General features: G+C 46.5%; 1 protein-coding gene across 5 annotated transcripts; it reads left to right on the top strand.

The window, feature by feature from the left end:
• The first annotated feature begins 631 nt into the window (after positions 1–631).
• On the top strand, positions 632–16822 carry nr2f5 (nuclear receptor subfamily 2, group F, member 5). Of its 5 annotated transcripts, none has more exons than XM_084556811.1 (4): positions 632–1094; positions 9363–9695; positions 11558–11804; positions 15835–16822. In XM_084556811.1, the coding sequence occupies exons 1-4, from the start codon at positions 711–713 to the stop codon at positions 16152–16154; spliced, it is 1284 nt and encodes a 427-aa protein (XP_084412937.1). In that variant the 5' UTR covers positions 632–710; the 3' UTR covers positions 16155–16822. The 5 variants fall into 5 exon arrangements, with proteins under 5 accessions (XP_084412937.1, XP_084412940.1, XP_084412941.1 ...); XM_084556814.1 differs by having other exon boundaries at positions 632–1092; positions 9415–9695; XM_084556815.1 differs by having other exon boundaries at positions 632–1092; positions 9418–9695.
• The last annotated feature ends 2912 nt before the right edge of the window (positions 16823–19734 follow it).

Below are 19734 nucleotides of genomic sequence, written 5' to 3' on the forward strand. Positions count from 1 at the left end.
GTCCAGAAAGAACCGAGGAGGATTTTTCATCTGTTGTCGTGTCGGGTCAATAAATATCTGAGCGCGCACGGACGGCGCGCAAGGAGAACCGGGATTGCTTACTCTCCGGGGACTTGTGCTTGATACCGCTCCCAGGAGCTCAGCTGGGACTAAACAAATGTTTCATCGACTGAAATGAACATGTGGTCAGTATTAAAACCAGTGTTGTAACTGAAGAACAGATCCGGAGTGAATCCAAATGCGGTACTGAGCGCGACTGAAGAAAAACGAAGACACGAGACATTTCTCTCCTTCTGTGTCCAGCCTCGTTTGTTCTGTCTGAAGTTCTAGAGGCGAGCGGACGGTTGATTGTGACAGCCAGACGTCGGCTCAGCGGACTGACTTTCCCGGGAGGTTAACCTCTGAAGAACAACGTGTTTATGGATTGCTGCGCAGCGAGGAACACCGGGAGTTGTAGGCTACGCTCTTACGCATCGATCATGTTGATACCTCTCTGGTTTTGTAAACTTTGATAGATGTTTACAGGAAGAGTTTAGTCATATTCTAGAGAATTAAGCTCAGCTAAGCTCAGACTGACCTCTGGGGAAAGTGGGAAGCGCCCTTTCACCCTCCCTCATTCTTTTCCCCCCAAGACGTCAGGACGGATCTTTATCACGCAGTCTGACTCTCCTTCTGTGATTGAAACAAAGACCAAGTGTTTGGGGGATAGCATGGCAATGGTAGTAAACCAGTGGCCAGAGAACATTTCTGCAGATCCGGGGTCTCAGCTCCAGATGTGCGGCCAGGAACCCGGCGGGGCACCGGGGACGCCCAACGGTTCCACCCCGGGGAACGACGCGCTTTCCGGAGACAAGATCCCCAACGTGGACTGCATGGTGTGCGGAGACAAGTCCAGTGGGAAGCATTACGGCCAGTTCACCTGCGAGGGCTGCAAAAGCTTCTTTAAACGCTCGGTGAGGCGGAACCTCACGTACACCTGCCGGGGGAACCGAGACTGTCCCATCGACCAGCACCACCGGAACCAGTGTCAGTACTGCCGGCTGAAGAAGTGCCTCAAAGTCGGCATGAGGAGAGAAGGTAAGGATGGATCCTGTGTGGGTGTGTGATGGATGTCAGGCCGAGCGTGTGGCGTGGGGAGACATTAGTTTACAAAAGGAATTTCTGTGCGTAAAGTTGTGCGCAACGTAAAAAATCAATCTTAACAGGCCGTTAAGTCTGGAAGTGAGCCGTAAAAGATTTTACTGTTTTTAAAACAAGGGCCTAACTCTTCACATTGTTTCCAGAGGCGTCTCACTATTATTACAGCTTTGCAACTAGACGTAATAATAAAATATCTCATTTATGGAAGTTCTGGACACAAACTGATTTTCTTTGGAAGCAGTTACTTCACTGACAGACTGGATGTGGCTGACAAGAAAATGACTAATCTCAGTTTAAATAAGACGCTCTGCTACTTTTATATAATAATGTATTATCTCACGTGTCAAAGTATCAATAGAAATGTGTGCGTAAAACTTCAGCCTCGGGTGATGTTGTCGTGCTTGCGCCCTAAACGCTATTTGCTTCTCACATAGTGGCGGTTGTTATGGGTAAATAATCAGTCACCACCTGCGGTGCACTATGCGTATTTCACATTCATTTACCAATTCATCTGAAGCATTCATCCCGGTGCTCTGTGTTCTGTGAAATCCTTCCTTTGTCTCTGCTTTAATTGTGCTGTTTGCCCACCGACACCCCGAGCCGCCATAAGAGGATGCCGCTACATTTGTTGCATTGTGTTGGATTAACAACGGGTCAGTTGGTGGCGGAGAGGAGCAGTGGAAACGTGTTGGTGGAGGGAAGGGCTTCCCTTATTAATTATCATTCAGCAGCGACACCCCGTTCACGAGGCGGTGCATGTTTAAAATGTGACCCAAGCTGAGCCAAAAATCTCTCCCTGCTAACTGCTCTGCTGGCAGCAACACGGAGGGGGGGATTCTCTGTCTTTTTTTGTTGTTTGGGCTGGTTTATGTATTTTGGATAGGATTACTGGAGTCCAGCCAAGCCATCAAAACATCATCTCTGTCTGATGCAGAGGAGACAGTTACATGAGCAGAAGGAGAGCTCGTGGACGCGTTTGATTGTCTGTCTAATCTTGTTGGCAAACGCGTGGAAACACCAACACGAGTATATCACGCAAACGGTGCGCACACCACCTTCCCAGAGCAGGTGGGAGACCGGTGTGTAATGCACGTATCACACTTCACTCTTTTCATTTTCTCTCTCAGAAAACAGAATAGGGTCAGCAGCAGGCAGCTCTGCTCAAGGACACTCAGGCAGTGGATGCTAAAGGACACAGAGTCTCCACAGCGCCCTTTGTTCTTTACCACAGCCAAAGAGTAAATACAGAGACGGTGGAAATACCCTCCTTCCTTTGAGCTGAGCTCAGATGATCCCTCAAGGGTTCCCGCGAGTCAACTCCTATGCCCCTCTAACCGTGTGTGTGTGTGTGTGTGTGTGTGTGTGTGTGCAGTGTACACACAGTCCTGTCCCATGTAAAGTACCCGCAAGCCACACCGACCCGGACAGGCTCCTTTCTGACTGAATGAACCCGAGGAGATCTCCTGACGCACGGCAGCGTGTTCAGTCTGAGTCAGTCTGATAACGAGACGTAATATTTAAAAATAAATCTTCAATTTAACCTCATTAAAAGGTGTAAAAAAGATATTTGAAAGTGGCCCCAGAGATGTTTCAGCTAAACTAGTGTGAAGACAAAGGAGCAGTTTCATGGTAACGTTTGGTTAAAAGTGACTTTCAGCCCCGAAGGCTTCTGACTTAACAGACTCAGAAGGAAAAACGTGTTTGTTTAAGACTTCAGAGCAAACAAGACTCATCTTTGAAAAAAAAATAAAAAATCAGTCTTTTTATTTTTTTATTTTTTTAGTAAAGTAAAATAAGAGCACAATCCTGAATTGAAAAACTGTTTGGCTCGATGAAATAAGACCTTCAGCTGACTGATGTCAATTCTTGGAAAGATCGTGAATCATCTTTAAACGTTTTAAGCCAGAAATAATATTAAAGCCCGTTGCTCGTTGACTCGTTGCTCGTTGTCTCGTTGCTCGTTGTCTCGGCTCCAGTCTCTCACTGCTGCTCTGCAGTTGTGCGCAAAAAAGGCTCAAATGTGGAGCAGGTCAACTTCCAGTGGCTCAGCTCGTCTGTTGGTGCATTTGAGGTCACTCGGATTAATCCGTGTCCTTAAATCCTCTTTTGTCGGCTGACTTCTGTTTATCATTTGTCTAGTTTGAACATTTTGTTGCTGCTGTTTGCGGCAACTGGGAAAGTCTGAAAATGAAAGCGTGAGCAGGGATGGAGATGATGAGGAATTAATTATAAATATGTATATTTGCACTTTAAATGAGATAAAAAAATAGAAATAGAGAAGATTTTCAGTCATTTGTTTTACTAAAAATAGAAATATAAAACCAAATTCTATTCTTTAGTAAAAAGAGCAGCTGTATCCCAGAATTCAAAGATTAAGGCTAAAAAGTGTCTGGACTGTTAAAGCTGCTGCTGCTGCTGCTGCTGCTGCTGTCTCTCCAGGGGTCATTCATAAGTCATGTTTTCTTTATTATTCAACAGGTTCACGTCAGGTTGCCAAGGGGAACACGCAGCGTTTAGTCTCAGTTATGATCCAGGTGAAATATTCAACATCCTTCACTAAATCTAAAGAAACTCTCAAGAATTCATCAGAATGAGCGTTTATGTCTTTTAATTATTTAGACGGCCTTTGACATGTGTCGTGCTGCGCTCCGCAAACAGGTCACCGTGTGACCAGTGAAGTGATCTGTAATCAGCAGTTTAGTTTTCTGTAGGTTACAGAGGTTTCTAATATCACTATCATCTGGGTTCAGATTAAATTAATCCTCAGCTGCCTCCTGACAAGGCACGTTAAAACTCTAGAGTTCTGTTTTTTTTGTTTGTTTTCCTGAAGGGGACGTTTGACCTCTTTCTGTGTTGAATCTAATATCATTTGCCTCAGCACCGTGACAGCGAACATCACCGCGCTGGCTCCAGAGGAATAAAAACCTCTAAAACCTTGGCAGCCTTTAGAGTCATTGTCTCACCGTGCAGCTACACGGGACCGCCGCTTGTTCCAGGCTGACTGAGGCAAACACAATCAGGCCTGACAGCTGCTTGGAACCGGGCTGAATGTTTTAATTTTTGAGAACGCGAAGCAAGGACGAGTCGTCGCCGTCGTCTTCACTGAGGACGGGGAGACACGGCCTCCTGCTCAGATTAACGCACAGCGATAGGCTCATCTGGTCCGCTGTAGGTGGGCGTCCCGGATCAGCTGCACACAAACACATCTAGTAGAATTAGTGGAGTTGAAGTAAACAGACTAAACATCCATTTGCAGCATTTGGAGGAATCAGAACGCAGGAGGGAAAGCTGCTGCTGCCTCCTCCTCTGACCCATATTGCACTTTGACAATACACCAACAGCAACAGAAAATATAGGTCAACCAAAACTAAAACATTAATAACAGACAGGCTGAAGTCAAAGTCCAAATGTGTGAAGCGTCTGGGGCCCCTCCGGTGAGTAAATACCCCACCGCAGCGCTGGTGTGCACTGACTAATCCATACTCCACTGTGAGCTTGTAGCAGCAGGCGGTTTAACACCAGGAACACGGCGCGTTGGCCTCCATTTGCCTCAGAGAAAACCTTCACTTATCCCAGTAATTTGGCTATTGACAAATTCAAATACTTAACCCCTGTCACCGCGCTGAGTCATTATCGGAGGGCTCTCGCAGGAAAATGGCTCCCATTGATGTACGGCTCAGTTAAAGTGACACACAGGAGCCAGGAAGGTGCACGTATGAATAAATGAATGAATATAAGTGTGTTATTTTTTTTCCACACACAAAAATCAACGTGACCTTCTCGGGTTCATTCTGGCCTGTTTTTCTTTAAGCAGCTCAACCAGTTTTGTTTTTTTTCCTCTGTGTGTGTGCGTGTGTGTGTGTGTGTGTGCGTCAGTGACATTTAAATTCCCACAAGGCTTCTCCTTCAACACTTTTGTTTTCCTGGAGTAGGACTGAAGGGAAGGCAGGGCACATTCATATTTTAGGAATTTAGCTGATGATCTTATTCATGCTCACTGGGTAGGAGTGTGGTGGAGCTATTTGTGGAAGGAGAAGATGCAGAGGAGGCCTTAAGGTAACGACTGCAGCAAACGTAAGGAAAGAGCAGGGACGGCCTGGACCTGGCTGGGATAAGTAAAGAGGGGAAGGAGGTGGTGTAAATAAGGAGAACGTGGATCAGACTGAATTAATTCATTTATTTATTCATCTTCTGTAACCGCTTGTCCTCTGGAGGGTCAGGATCCCAGCTGTCATTGGGTGAGAGGCGGGGTAGACCCTGGACAGGTCTCCATTCACACTCCCTACGGCCGGTCGGCGGGAGGAAGCTGGAGTACCTGGAGAGAACCCACGCAGACACAGGGAGAACGTGCAAACTCCACACAGAAAGGTCCCGGTCGGCCTGCAGATTGAATTGGCTTCACTAATTAATTCAGGAACTGCCTCGTCAAAGTCTGAGACAGAGAGCAACTGAGGCGACTGCAGCAGAGCTTCCAAACTTCCTCACGCTAAGCTCCCTCCCGTGCCCTCCATTCTCTGTCTGTCTCTGTCTGTGTCACTGCTTTTTCCTCCTCGCTCTCCTGCACTGCCTCAGGTTTTTTCCCTGCTCTCTCTCTGTCTCGGTCTGTTGTGTCTCTCGCGTTCGTCGCGTACGTCTGCTCTTTCAATTCGTGACAGACGACTGAGTCAGTCCTCCTTCAGCGCGCAGGTGGTTTGTTCAGAATGAGAAAGTTTCTCCTCTCTGCATTATTCCAGCCGAGCTCAGAAAGAATTGATATTGTTGTTGTAACCAAGATGCACAAACCCTCTCTTTTAGTCAGTGGGTCACAAGACACATTATCTCCTTTTAAAGCTGCTATGGAACGCTTGTAACCTGAGCAGCTTCCCGTTCGAGCATTTGACAGATCCTGAGCTGCACTAGTGTTTGTGTCCAATAATCACAATTCTTTTAGTTCTCCACCAACACCTGAGGGAAAAGTCTGCTAACTCTGTCTGCCCTTTATGAGGTTTAAAATCGGGTTATATTCCTCTAATAATCAGAATTAAAATGCCTCCTCACTCGGAACAGACCGGCCCGATTAGAATTAGTTTTCAGTCAGGGGGAGAGGTGGTGGTCTGGTTGGAATAAATCCATTCTCTCTGAGCATGTCTGCTCCACGTGGGGTAAAAACATCAGGTGAAAAGTTTCCAAAAGATGAACCGAGATGGACTCCATGTGGACTGCAACGTTGGAGACGTGGAGACGTATTTTAAGCAGATTTGACACTTTAAAGCATCAGAAACTCTTTGGGAATAAAGTTTTATAGTGATTAATGTTTTGAAAACCCTCGTCACTGACCTGCAAGTCAAAGTTCAGGGCTGCACTAAAACAGTGAGACCCACGGAGGTGTCACATGGCGCCCCGTCCTAAAGGAGATGAACTCATCAGACGTATTATCAGAAGTTAAACTCCTTTTAGCTTCACGGCCTCATGTCGTGTCTTGTTCTCCCTCCAGCTCAAACACAGCTCAGTCGGTGGGATGATACGTGATGCGTTTGTTCTCCAGCGGAAGCTTTCGAAAATGGGAAAAGCTACTTATTAAACGCTGCTGTTAAGACGGAGCCAAATCTATAATGCGTCTGCGTCGCCCCGGCACCATGACCTTTTAGTCCAAATGTTGATAGGCCTTAATTGTATTTAGCTGCTGTAATTCCACTAACAGTCTGACCCAGAGGCTAATCCAGGACGGCCTGGCGAGCGGGCGGGCGGGCAGCGAACCGTGCACGCTGCCAGCTGCCATTTGCTGAAGTGGCATTTTGAAAAGAGTCGCAGCTGAAATGTCCCGTGGTACCTCGGTTTGCTTGCACTTTCCTCCTCTCCCTCAGCTCTGTGTGCCCTCGTTTCATGCCCTACCTACACTGGGTGCTGCTTTTGTCGAGGGTTTTAGGGATTTTAATGGGCCTGTGCTGTCCTTAATTTAGAGTCATTATATCTTTAAGTTTCACAGCCTTTTACTGTCTGAAAATCTCAGCCAGTTGCATTAAGCTGTCGCCACGGTGCACCAATTAAAAAGCTGCAAACAGATTATAGCAGACGCCCAAATCTGACTTCACCCCCCTCCCCTTTCATTCTCTGTCTCTGACCCCGGTTAAGTTCTCTTTTTCTTGTCTTCGGGCGTTTTCTGTCTCGTGTAATTTCTTTCCTCTGTACGTCCAGACATATCTCTCTGTCTGCACCCTGGCCTCTCTCTCTCCGATCTCCCCCCCCCCCCGCCCCTCTCGTTTCTGTCTGTCGTGCTGCTCGGCCTCGTCGGCCCGGCTGTGGGCGAGGAGAAACAAGAGAGCGATGTGTTGCAGTCAGACATACTCGAGTGCTCTGCCTCTCAGGCACGAGTGACCCCCACAACGAGGCTTTTGAAAAGTCAAGTGGATCAAGTAGATGCGCCAGCGTCTGCAGGATTAACCACTAATCAATATGAGAGCAGATTAATAGCTGTGAATGCACGGTGTGAGGAGGAGGAGGAGGAGGAGGAGGAGGAGGAGCGGCGTCCAAGCAGACTGTGGATGGATTTTTTATTTTTATTTTTTTTGGGAGGGGGGGGTGAATTGTGAAACTCAGAAGTAGCCCTCGCCCCTGTAGAAGATGAAACCAGGACAGAAGTGACAGTTTTAGGTCAGGAAGTGCTCTTTCAAGACTGTCCTCCCAGGAAAGTTGCCAGAATGAGTTATTTCTGAGGTGACATCTGTTTAATTGAGAAAAAAAAAAAGCTCTGCTGCAGCAAATAATGACTGTTGAGAGAAAAAATAGAAAGTCAGGCGGCGAGCACGTCTCACTTCCTGTGATACTTGACTCTTGACCACAGTCATCCTCAGATGCCAGAGGTTTCCTTAAAGATAATGTCTCCTAACATTAGCCGTGGTGTCTCTTCTGATTATTAGTGGTTGTTGTAAAGGACAGATCCACACTAAATACCTCTGACTCTTCTTCAAACCTGCAATAACACCTACAGGCCTGTATGCTTCAGCAGCCTCTCACTCCACCCCCAGAGCACCTGAAACATATTTGAGCAGGTAATCTTCGTGGTGCTACTTTCACCCCCGCCGCTCAGAGTGCCGTGTATTATTTCCCCCTGTTTGTATAATGGTGCAGCGGCCGTCACATGTGGCTAATCTGACAGCGAGGCGAGACGAGACGGACGAGGAATGTCCCGTTGTGCAACGTTGTCTTTTGTGACAGGCGGCACCTCTCGGCGTCCCGGGACGCTCTGTTTGCCCAAGGAGACCGCATTCTTTGCCGTGAGCGCGGGTTGACACAAGTTCGCGGGGAGATCTGCTCCTCGGAGGTCAACACCTTTTGTGCGGAGGTATTTTTCCCTCCGTGCAGACGACACGATGGAATTAAAGGCATTTTTATAACGCTCCCGAGCGATTTGACCTCTCGTTTTTTCTCAGATGCGTTCAGTTGACACAGCTGCCGTGCGTTGAGGTGACAGGTGACGTGGAGTCAGAAAGCATTTTTCCCAGACCCCTCCTTCCTCCTTTTCTTTCAGCCGTCCCCTCCACCTGTCTCTTTATGTAAACCACGGCTCTCTATCTGCGGCCTCATCTCTGGCTGCCGTCAGACACATTGAACTCTGCACCTTTCCCCTCCCTCCGCTCTTCCCTCCCTGACTTTGCCCTCAATCTCCCCTTCTTCTCTCAACTTATCACCTCTCACTCTCTCCTTCTTCGCCTTATCTCGCCGTTTCAGCCTTTTACCTCACCCCCCGCCCCCCCCCACACACGTGGCCTGCCTCTCCTTGCGTTTTCATAGCCTCTCTCCTCTCGCTGGCGGCTCTGTGTAACAGTAGATGGAGTTATTAGTCAGACAGTGGGGTTGACTGAACAGGTGTTTTCCAAATGGGCCTTTGAGCTCTCGCCGCATCATCATCGCTCGGCACTCGAGGGGGTTGGGGTTTTGTCTGAGTGTGTGCGTGAGCTTGGCCTCTGCGTGCCCTTTTCGCCTCGGGCTAAGCCATTTGCCAGCGCAGGGACAGAGGGGGAGTGTTGCCCTATGTATTCATGAGTGGTGTGTGTATGCACAACATATGTAGGTGTGAAGCAGTGTTATGTCTTTACCAGCTGCTGCTTGTCATTACTCATTCATGCACAGCAACAGTGGCGGACGGCCTTGGCCTGGATATCTGGGAGAAAGGGTCGGAGACATGTTGGACACGTCCACTTTGCCTCTTTCTTTTCTGTCCTTGCTTCGTCCTCATGTAAAAGCGTGCAGCGTGCATTGAGGTGGATTCTCACCAGTGTCTGTGTTTCCAAACAGCAGTACAACGAGGACGCACATCGAACTCCCAGAGCAGCCCGGGCCAGTACCTGACCAACGGCACCGACCCCTACAACGGCCAGCCCTACCTGTCCGGCTTCATTTCTCTGCTGCTGCGGGCCGAGCCCTACCCCACGTCCCGCTACGGGGCTCAGTGCATGCAGGGCAACAACCTGATGGGCATCGAGAACATCTGCGAGCTGGCGGCCAGGCTGCTGTTCAGCGCCGTCGAGTGGGCCAAGAACATCCCGTTCTTCCCCGACCTGCAGCTCATGGATCAGGTGAGTCCTCTGCTCTGGAGACTTTAGGGCCTTAATGCTAAGCTCAGATAAAGAAGCAGTTCCCATCTCGTCTTTTGTCCACGTCTGGGGGGCCTTTTAGTAAGATCCTAAACCCTAAACTGCTCCGAGTCTAGACACTGTTGTGGTTAAATGCACATGAGGGATTATTATAGTTGTTAGGTAAATATGTTTCATACACTTTGAAAACATTTTAGTCATTAAATAATGTAAGAAAACATTGTTTATTTCTCTTTATTATTAAATCATCTAATAACATAATGATAGTAAATCAGTTCAGCACACATTCAGCTCTGATAGACCTCTAAATATTCAAACGCAGTCGTCTCAAATATGTCGACGTATATCTGCACCAGATCATTAATATATATTATAAAGATTATTTTATGATGAACGAATATTAACGAATCATTCAACACACAGTATTTATCTGTATTTTAAACCGTTATTAAACACTTATTATTATTTTAAATTCTTAATTAAATGAAGGAGGCCGTACGGTTCATGCAGTAGTTTGCATTTACTCCTGGATGATAAGACCTGGTTCTGACGATCTCAGTCGGATTAAAATACACTCAACTGCCACTTCATTAGGTACACTAGTGAATGCATTTCAATCCGAATCCTCCTTCCTGACTGCTCTAATGTTCAGCTGATGTAGAACCAGAGTCAGAAAGGTGTTGATTCACCTGGAGGACGGTTAAACTAGACTAAAGTGTTTCTATTATTTAGCCCACGGACTAAAATGTCAAAATAATAGGAACACGTGTCGGTATATTCAAAATATATGAATGAGACAAACATTACGATTCAAAATCCAATCATTTCTATGGACCAGGTGGTAACTAAGCACTGTAGGGAGAGTTTCCTTGTTAATTACTGAGTTGTTCAGTTAATAAAAGGACATTTTTGACGCTCACATCTTGTGTCAACTGTGACACTAACATAAATAAATCCAGACTGACTGGATCATGGTTATAATGACTGAGTGTAGAGAAGCACCACAGAGTACAAACAGAACTAGACCCTCTCCTCTGTGTGTTTACAGAAAGACACAAAGCTGTTCAAATATACACCTACATGCCAGTTCATTAGGTACACCGGTGAAAAACAAATGCATGCTACCATAACAGTCCTGCAGTAAATCCTCCTAGTCCACCTGCTCTACTGCAAACATATTTGCACTATTATGGATCATTCACATTGTTAATTATTATTTTTAAACTGCTGCTACGTCACACCAGTTTACTCTTCACTCTTCTGTTACTAACTAAACTCATTTGTGCGCTGCTGTGTGCTTCTACGTGTATATATTGTAGAGTTTATTGTGTTTTGCTGCTGTAGCTTTTATATTTTTTATTGCTTCTGAACCAAACTTTATTTGGTTGTTTTTCGCCGGACAGTGACAATAAAATTACTTGTTATTCTAAAGTGTTTCTGTCATTTAATAACTCTAAAATAATAGGAACATGTGCAACATGTATAACACAATACAAGTTAATAGTACCACAAACCACAGCCTCCAAAATTAAATAACATAACCTGCAGGATTTATGCACGGCTCTTATATTAGAATGCATTTATTTTCATTAGTGTACCTAATGAACTGGCAAGGATCAATGTGCATATGTTAATATCTTGTTAGTAGTCGATTCCTGTTAATGCTAGCTGTAGCTTTAATGTCTGCAGGTTTAAAACTGAAAACACCTGAGGTATTTATATATTAAAGGATTTATATTCAAAGGAAGACGTTTCCTTTTAAACTCTCCTTGTGTATTTCGAAATACACATTTTATTTTTTTCCTCTCTTTACTTAACCCCCTCCCGTACCTCCTGTGTTCTAGGTGGCGTTGCTGCGCATGTCGTGGAGCGAGCTCTTCGTCCTCAACGCCGCCCAGTGCTCCATGCCGCTCCACGTGGCCCCCCTGTTGGCGGCGGCGGGCCTGCACGCCTCGCCCATGTCGGCGGAGCGCGTCGTGGCCTTCATGGACCACATCCGAGTCTTCCAGGAGCAGGTGGAGAAGCTGAAGGCCCTGCAGGTCGACACGGCTGAATACTCCTGCCTCAAGTCCATCGTGCTCTTCACGTCTGGTGAGTTTGAATTAAACAAAGAGTAACATGATGCTGGAGCAGCTGCAAGTTATCTTGTGATGGCAGAATGTCATCGCACAGAAATGTAAAATCTGTGGTGTTACTGGTTAAAATATTTACACATCTTATTCATTTTATTTTTAAAGCCAGAACAGACATTTACATTTTATTATATACAGACAAATCTCCATGACAAGAAAATTGTGAACACTGAGAAAATGAAAGATAAATTCTGTCTGAGTGACTGAGCTGAAAAACCTAAACATGCAGGTTAGAAAAGATCAAGTTCAACAAATTAGAATTAGAGAAAGGAAATCCCAGATTTCTGAGAAGCAGATCCGGTTGGCAGTTGGCTCGGCCGCCGGCCCAGAGCCCAAAACAGGAAGTAAACAAGTCACTTTCACTTGTTTGGGCCACGACACAAACTCTCAGCGGATTAAAGACTCTGTTGTCAACCACACAAGCACCTCTCTGCTGTGAGTAACCGCATCGCTCGGGCAGAGACGGAGGGATTATCAGGTGGCTCGGTCGACTTCTGCGGCCACAGGAAAAGTCTGTTAATTGGTTTATTCATGTCAACAGGGACACTTAAGCACTGGGTCTAGTGTAAACGGCTCATCCAGCTAATAATATGATTACTTGTTTCACCACAACATGCAATACATCTATACTGTACGTCAGCTGGCTGCTTTGCTCAATATATATTTGAATCTGTATCATGTGAGAAGAGGAAATCATCACATTTTACAGAAAGTTGGTCGTACGGGTTTGAGGCCTCTAAATTAAAACGGAGGCAAATTAAACAAATTAATTCTAAATCTCCTGAATTTGCAAAAATAAAGGAATTAAATCGCCCGACAGACGAGTTAAATTGAATTAGTCTGGGAGGTTATTCCGTCTGATCGGTCTGTAGAAATAAAAATAATATTAAACTGCTTCATTCACGATGAAACGCATGAATTAAACATTTAAAAAATCAGCTGGTCGTTCTACAAAAAGGCAGCAAGTTTCTCATGAATTATAAAATCATGAGAAATTTTAATGCAAACCAACTCTCCACTAACCTCTCCACCTCCACCGGGCCTGACCGAGAGGCGACCTCTAACGCTGCAGCGGAGACCGTCCGGCTCATTGGCTCCGTGTGTGAACGCCGCCACCGAGGCTGCCACCGCTGCCGCCGAGGCTGCCACCGCCGCCGCTACAGTCTGTGGCTTCTGTGAATTCGGACGATCACTCCGTACACACTGGGAAAGGAAGCTAGTGACCCTACGAGCTGCTTGGAGGGTCACGTAAACCTCTTTTCTTCCACCGGGGTTAATCCAGCTTTATCTTTGTAGTTGAATGTTTTGTGGAAAGTAAAGTATTCCTGAGAAACATAGTTTAAATAGAAAAGGATCCATGTATATACACGTATTATCTGGACCCTTGAAGTCAAAGGTCACCAACAAAGAAACTGTCTTCATGTCTGCGTTGTGTTGGACAAAGACGCTGCAACACACCGCTAGCTGGAGGCGAACCCCATTTATTGTGGTGAATTTAAACAACAAGTAATAGTAGCTCCTGGTCCTCTACCTCAGCTACACACAATATAATGTGTACATTTAACAAAAAACTCCTGGTCCCGTGTGGATAAAACAAATATAATGAGACGGGAGGACACACATGGTGACTTTTAATCTAGCAGAAGTTAGTCTGGATCTAGCTTTACTAACATATCAGGCGGAACATATACACAAAAACAGTCTATCTGGAAGGAGGAGACGCTAGAGGAGTGAGGAGAATATATAGGGGGTGGGGGTGGGGGGATACCAGAGAAGAAGAAATCACTGAACCTAAAGTGACACAAACACAGCGGCTTCTAAACGTTCTAACAGCCAGCTATAGAAACAGATTCAGTGTAATTATATCAGGATGTTTCTATATGGTCCTGTTCCATTTACGTAGGAGGAAGTGTTCCCCACAGAGCGAAATGAAAATGTAAATAAAACGAGACGGCCATTGTTTGGATCCAGCCTATACACAAACCCTGTTGAGGTTTATCCCGACAGTCACTGGGCTCCAGAGCCAGCCAAAATACTGTCACATCTGGGACGCTTCACCCAGAGATCATGCTTTGTGACCCACGGGGAAACGGATGGTGAAGAAGCCAACACTGAGATGTCTCTCTCTCCCGTTTATTTTTTGTTTGTTTTATTTTTTTTATTGCGTGTTCTTCTCTTCTCTTCTCCTCCTCGCGTGTCTTGTCAGATTTGCTCGCCGTGTACCTCGCTCTCCTCCGTGAACGCGGGTGGCTGTGGATCCACCTCACCCCTTCTCTTCCCCCGCTTCCATCGGGCCATCTCTCCTTCACGATCACATCTATTATTGAAGCCAGTCATCCACCCCTGCCCCCCCCCAACACCCCAAACTCCAAGCCCAGCCCGAGCCCCAGGACCCCTGCCCCCACAAGGGAAGTTGAATTATGTATGCTGCGTTTCAGTGAGAAGGAGGATTCGCCGTGACCTACATAACCCCTGTAGCCCTGAGCATCCCATGTGACTTCCCTGTATGGGCAGATGCACATGTACACACATTAAAAAACTGCACTCCTGCCAAAACCCACCCCCCCAAAAAAGACAATAGGTTTGTAAAAACATGCAGACTTAATTATTGTAATGTGGATGCACACATGTACGTTTTATAGACGTGTTAACAAACCTGACTCCTGCAGACCTGGGAGGACGACCTAACAAGCTCAGACAAACACCAATTGTCCTTCACCTCCCTCTGAGTCCCCTCCCGTCGCGCCTCCCCCGCAAAGCCCAGTCCCATCAAGCCACATCAGAGAGCGGGCATCTCAGTAGTCCTGCCACCCCGATCCCTCGCCCCCGCTGACCCGGTGTGTGCCCAGGGATCAGACAAAAGAACGCTTGGCGTGGAAGGTCGCCCACAGAGCTGTCGCTTCGGCACGCGAAGCGGTTCCAGTCGCACGGACAGCTTCACTAATCCCAGCCAGGCAGCGGCTGCCTTGTCACGCAGAACCCAAGATGGCGACGGGAGTGGAGGGAAATATGGACAAAGTGGGAGCAATTATTCACCCACGGCGATGAGAGTGTCGTCCGCTGGAGGTGGGGAGGGTTTGACATGCTTTATTGGAATATGAGGTAAATGAAATCTTTTTTGAGGCCCTGGAGGGGGGGCAGGGGTTTCCACAGGGGACAGATCAAAGTGTGAGAAGACAAAGGGGACCTATGATGCAAGGTGACAGCTTAAGACTCTTTCAGACTAAAAAAAAAAAAAAAAAAGAAAAAGAAAGAAACGAGCTTGAGAATAAATTGGCCTCATCGAAAAACCTGCAAACGTGGGTTCACTGAGGGGCCAGAGTCAGAGAGCGCTCCCTCTGGACGTACAGTACGCAGCGGCGAACTACAGTAAAACGTGTCTTTGTTTTGAGTTCACACATCTCTGACCTCCTTCTCTAAATCCCCCGTGCTCCCTCTCCTCCACACTGGATGTGTGAAAAGTATCGCGCACAGTGTTACACACTCTCCCTCCCTTTCTCTCTCTCGCTCTTGCCAAGGCGGGGGCCGGCAGGAGGGGGGAGGTATGAGGAGGTGGAAGGCAGAACATGACCTCCAGCTGAGGGGAAAGTGAACGCTGCAGTGTGCTGTGAACACGGACTACAGGGGTGAAGGAGACGCAGATCTGTGCACCGACATATCTCTGCATCGATTCTGTCGAGTTGGAGAGAGATCGAGGAAAATGTTCACCTCTTACGATCGACCTCATGAGGTCAAGACTCTCCGCTCTGTTTCTTTTGCAAAACTGAAGCTTCAGTTACTTGACCGGTTAAAGTTACAGTCAGTGCAGAAAATAAATCATGAGGGTTTGTTATTTTTCTCCTGTAGCGTCGTAGAGGAGGACTCTGGTTCTTCTTCTGCACTTCTCTCTCTTATGCATTGAGTTTCTCTGACCACTAATCTGACACTGTGTCTCTGTAATTAGTTTACTTTACAAACCACTAATCTTAACATCGTCTCCTTCCCTCTAGATGCCATGGGCCTGTCGGACGTCGCCCACGTCGAGAGCATCCAGGAGAAGTCCCAGTGCGCCCTGGAGGAGTACGTGAGGAACCAGTACCCCAGCCAGCCCAACCGCTTCGGCCGCCTCCTCCTGCGCCTGCCCTCCCTGCGCATCGTCTCCTCCCCGGTCATCGAGCAGCTGTTCTTCGTGCGCCTGGTGGGGAAGACCCCCATCGAGACGCTGCTCCGCGACATGCTGCTCTCGGGCTCCAGCTACAACTGGCCCTACATGCCGGCGGTGCAGCGCGAGCGTCCCATCTCCCTCCACTACAACGAGAACGGGCCCTGAAGCGGAGGGGGGTCGACGAAGAAGGAGAAGGAGCCGCGGGCTGCAAATACAGGGCTGAACGTTGACATGACTGCTCGTCCCATCCCTCGTTCCCCCTCCCTATCAACTCCTCAGCCGTCCCACGAGAAAGCCCCTCACCATTCCGCTCTTAAGACTGACGACATGATACGCCGCCGCCGCCGCCCCGGTTACACAAGCCAGCCAATCAGTTCACAGTTGCCGTTCACAGAGACTCGGCGGCCCCGCGTGCAGCCCCTCGGACTTTTTGAGTTGTGGCATGAGACGGACAGGTTGGTCGAACGGGTTATTGCGCAGTTCACCAGCAGGTCTGTTGGACTACCTTCAGATGTCAATCTCAGAAACATTCGGTGCTGAGCCGCCGCTTGCAGAGGCCGTGGTGGATCCAGAGCAAAGGGGACTCTGCAGCCAAGAGAGCACAAGGCCTGCTGTATAGTCACTGAATTTTTGAAAAGAAAACCAGAAGCCATTAAGGAAAAAAAATAAGAAAAAAGAAAAAAATAAGACAAATGCCAAAATGTCTTTTGCAGAGGACGTGTTTTATTGTGTGTGTTTGTATTAGCACTGTTTATATGGAGAGAGGAAAAAAAGAAAATTCATGATTGTGTCCATATGTACAGTTTATCATCGATTCATAGGCATCTAAGGCTTATTATTAGGGTTCAGTGGGAGAAGCTCAGGTTCAGGGACGGGAGGGGGACGGGGGGGACAGACACGCCACGCTCACAGACGTCGCCAGAACAAGAACAACAAGAAAACAAACCCAGCAAGTTTTTACACTTATCAGCAGCGAGCTGTGCCAAAGCTGAGACATGCATCCTGTTTGGAATACTTCTTTTTATTGTGGTAGTGTTGCTGATGAAAATTTAAACGTTTGGTTTGTTGATAATAATTATTTTTTTTCGGGGGGGGGGGGCGTCTCAGGGGGGAGAGAGAAGGAGGTTTGTAAAAAAAGAAATAAATACAAATTAAAAGTTTAGGCACTTGCTCTGTAAACTAGTCCAAACCTTCACTTATTCCCTCCGTCTGCTCTCACCCCCGTTCAGTCGACCAACATTTATCATCATCGTCATCATCGCCAGTCCCTCCATGGTGTTATCACAGGAGCTCAGCCTCTTTCTTCTTTATTTTTTAGTACTGATTGGCAATATTTGACCTTTTAGACCTGGTGGGGTGGGGGGTGGTCTGGGGCGGGACGGGTGGTGGGGAAATTTTACAAAACTAGCTGTACTTGCCTTAGAACAAAGATTTTGTCACTGAGCATTTATCTTATGACTGTGCCATAATCTCTCGTTACCTGTTATAACAGGTATATTATGTCCCGTCAGGCGTGGAAAGGAGCTTGAGTGACGTTTGAGATGCAGGAAGGTGACGGGAAATGGGTTTTATTAAATGACGCCTCGCGAGCAGGAGGAAGAAGAAGAAGAGTCATCGGCACTTTCAAGTTTTAGACGTCACGCAAGTTCCTTTCCACCGGTGATTCTGTCACGTAGGGAAAAAAAGAAAGAACCCTCAACTCATGTCATTTGAGCTTATCGTACCGATACCATAGAGTAATGTATCACTAACCTCTGAAAACCTCAGTCTATGTTACAATATTATCCCCATTGGACGTACGACTGTGACTTAGTTTAGGACTATTTTAAGTTTTTTTTGTTTTTTTGTTTTCTTCCCTTAGAGGAAGTGAGTTCGTCTGACTTCCTGTCTCACGTTTCCAACATGGCACCGTGGTACCAGCATCAAGCTCTGGTATCGTTAAAGCCATCCTGGACCTTTAAGAAGCTGTCTGTTGGTTTAAAAAATATAAAAAAAATAAATAAATAAATCACAGAAAGTTTCTACGAGTTTGTTTTTATCCCCTCGACTTTTGTTTGGAGGTGTGGATTTATCCGTTCACTGAAATAAAACTTCTTTTGTTCACGCTGACTTTTCTCCTGTTGTGATGTGATTAACGCACAAAAATAGAAAATAAAGTCTGATCACTGTGGCCTAAAAAAAACAGAACAGGAAGCTGAGGGACGAACAGGAAATAGATTTAAAAGAAGATCGGTTGAAATTGAAGCGGCACAGATGTCCAGACTTTTAATCCCCAGATTATTTCAAGATTCAAAAACCACCAGCTCAGTTTGATGGAGTGTCACCAAAGAGCATTATTCCCATTTTTAAAGGTTTACGGTTTTAATCATTTCAAACTTCACGGGGTTTCTTTTTCCTCCTGTTTGGCAGCTACTCAACCCTGCAAAGCCCGTAAGCCTGTGGTCAGAGGTGCAACGTGAAAAGAGATTATTTCTGTTATTGTCATAATGTTTAGAGAAAAAGGGGAAGGAACCAAATGAGTAATAATTGTTAATTTAACGGAACTTACTGTGATAATCAGGAATCCGATTAAAGTTAAAATGAAAAGAAACGACGACTAGAACCAGCTCCAGAAAAACTTAAACTCTATGAAACAAGGAAACACTAGAGAGGATGCAGGAGAAGCACACGACTTGAGAAACAAAACCCCAAAACTATGACGGTGCAAGTGGCTCTGGCTTGTGCACGGGTTTAATTAGTCTAACCAGCCTCACCTGAGGAGGTGCAGATAAAAGACGGAGGAGACGCCACTCTGAAGCTGCAGAAGCTCATCAGGCCTCTTTTGTTTGTTCATACTCAAATAAGTTTTTATTTTAGTAGCTCTGATGTTCTTATCTTCACTTTAAGTTGCAGCCCTTGAGCCAGGTCATAGAAAAGCAATTCAACAATAATTTAATTTCTAAGCTGATTGTAGAAGGTTCTCTGTTTTCCCACCAGTGTAAATGTTAGATCCTATCTGCTGGAGAAACACGACTCAAAATCTCACTCCTACAAGTTCAAGAGCGACTTGAGCTCTGAGTCACGTCATATCTGAACAGACTTCTTATTTCCAATACATTTCTTCCACGCTCTTATCAGGCTCAGCTATGAGGAAGGAAGAGTCTCCAGGGTTCAGGAAAGCTCCGTCCAGAGTCACTGGAGACGCTAGAACAGCTTTCCCACGCTTTAAGAGCTTTGTTTGACGGAATAATGTAAATACAAGTTATTCTGGTGCTATAACGTCAGATGGTTTGTCTCATGTAAAGGATCCTCTGCAGGTTCAGGTCACTGAGGATAAATCCTTCCACCGCTCGTTTACAGAAATAAAACACTTTGATTCAACGACGTGCCGATCAATACCGCGGACCGATCGATGATTTTTAAAGCTCCTCTTGCTCACGCCGGGACGCGGCCTAAATGTTGATACAGGCCTGGTTGGTTCAGGACAGAAGGTAAACAGACACCGGGACACAGTGAGAGAAAGAACACACATGGTCTTTGACCTCAGGGTTCAAGGTGTGTCACAAGGTGCACGCATGTGTCCAGGACTGAGTAAACATAGCTGCTGGTATCTCTCAGTGTTAACAGTCGACGAGCGGTGAGGAGAACGACAGGAAGAGACGATAAAGGTTTGCACCTTTAAGCTCTCAAACATGATGTCAAGTTCCCTCACACACACTCGAGAACGCACTAAACTCCCCCACATGGTAACCTCGTGCCCTTTACA

Source organism: Chelon labrosus, assembly GCF_963514085.1.
Source record: "Chelon labrosus genome assembly, chromosome: 12".
In the NCBI taxonomy this organism is placed as follows: domain Eukaryota; kingdom Metazoa; phylum Chordata; class Actinopteri; order Mugiliformes; family Mugilidae; genus Chelon; species Chelon labrosus.

Coding starts and splice junctions, on each gene's coding strand:
- nr2f5 (XM_084556811.1), top strand. CDS start 711: ATGGCAATGGTAGTAAACCAGTGGCCAGAGAACATTTCTGCAGATCCG. Junction 1,095..9,362: donor AAGGTAAGGATGGATCCTGT/GTGGGTGTGTGA, acceptor CTCATGTAAAAG/CGTGCAGCGTGCATTGAGGT. Junction 11,805..15,834: donor CATCGTGCTCTTCACGTCTG/GTGAGTTTGAAT, acceptor CCTTCCCTCTAG/ATGCCATGGGCCTGTCGGAC.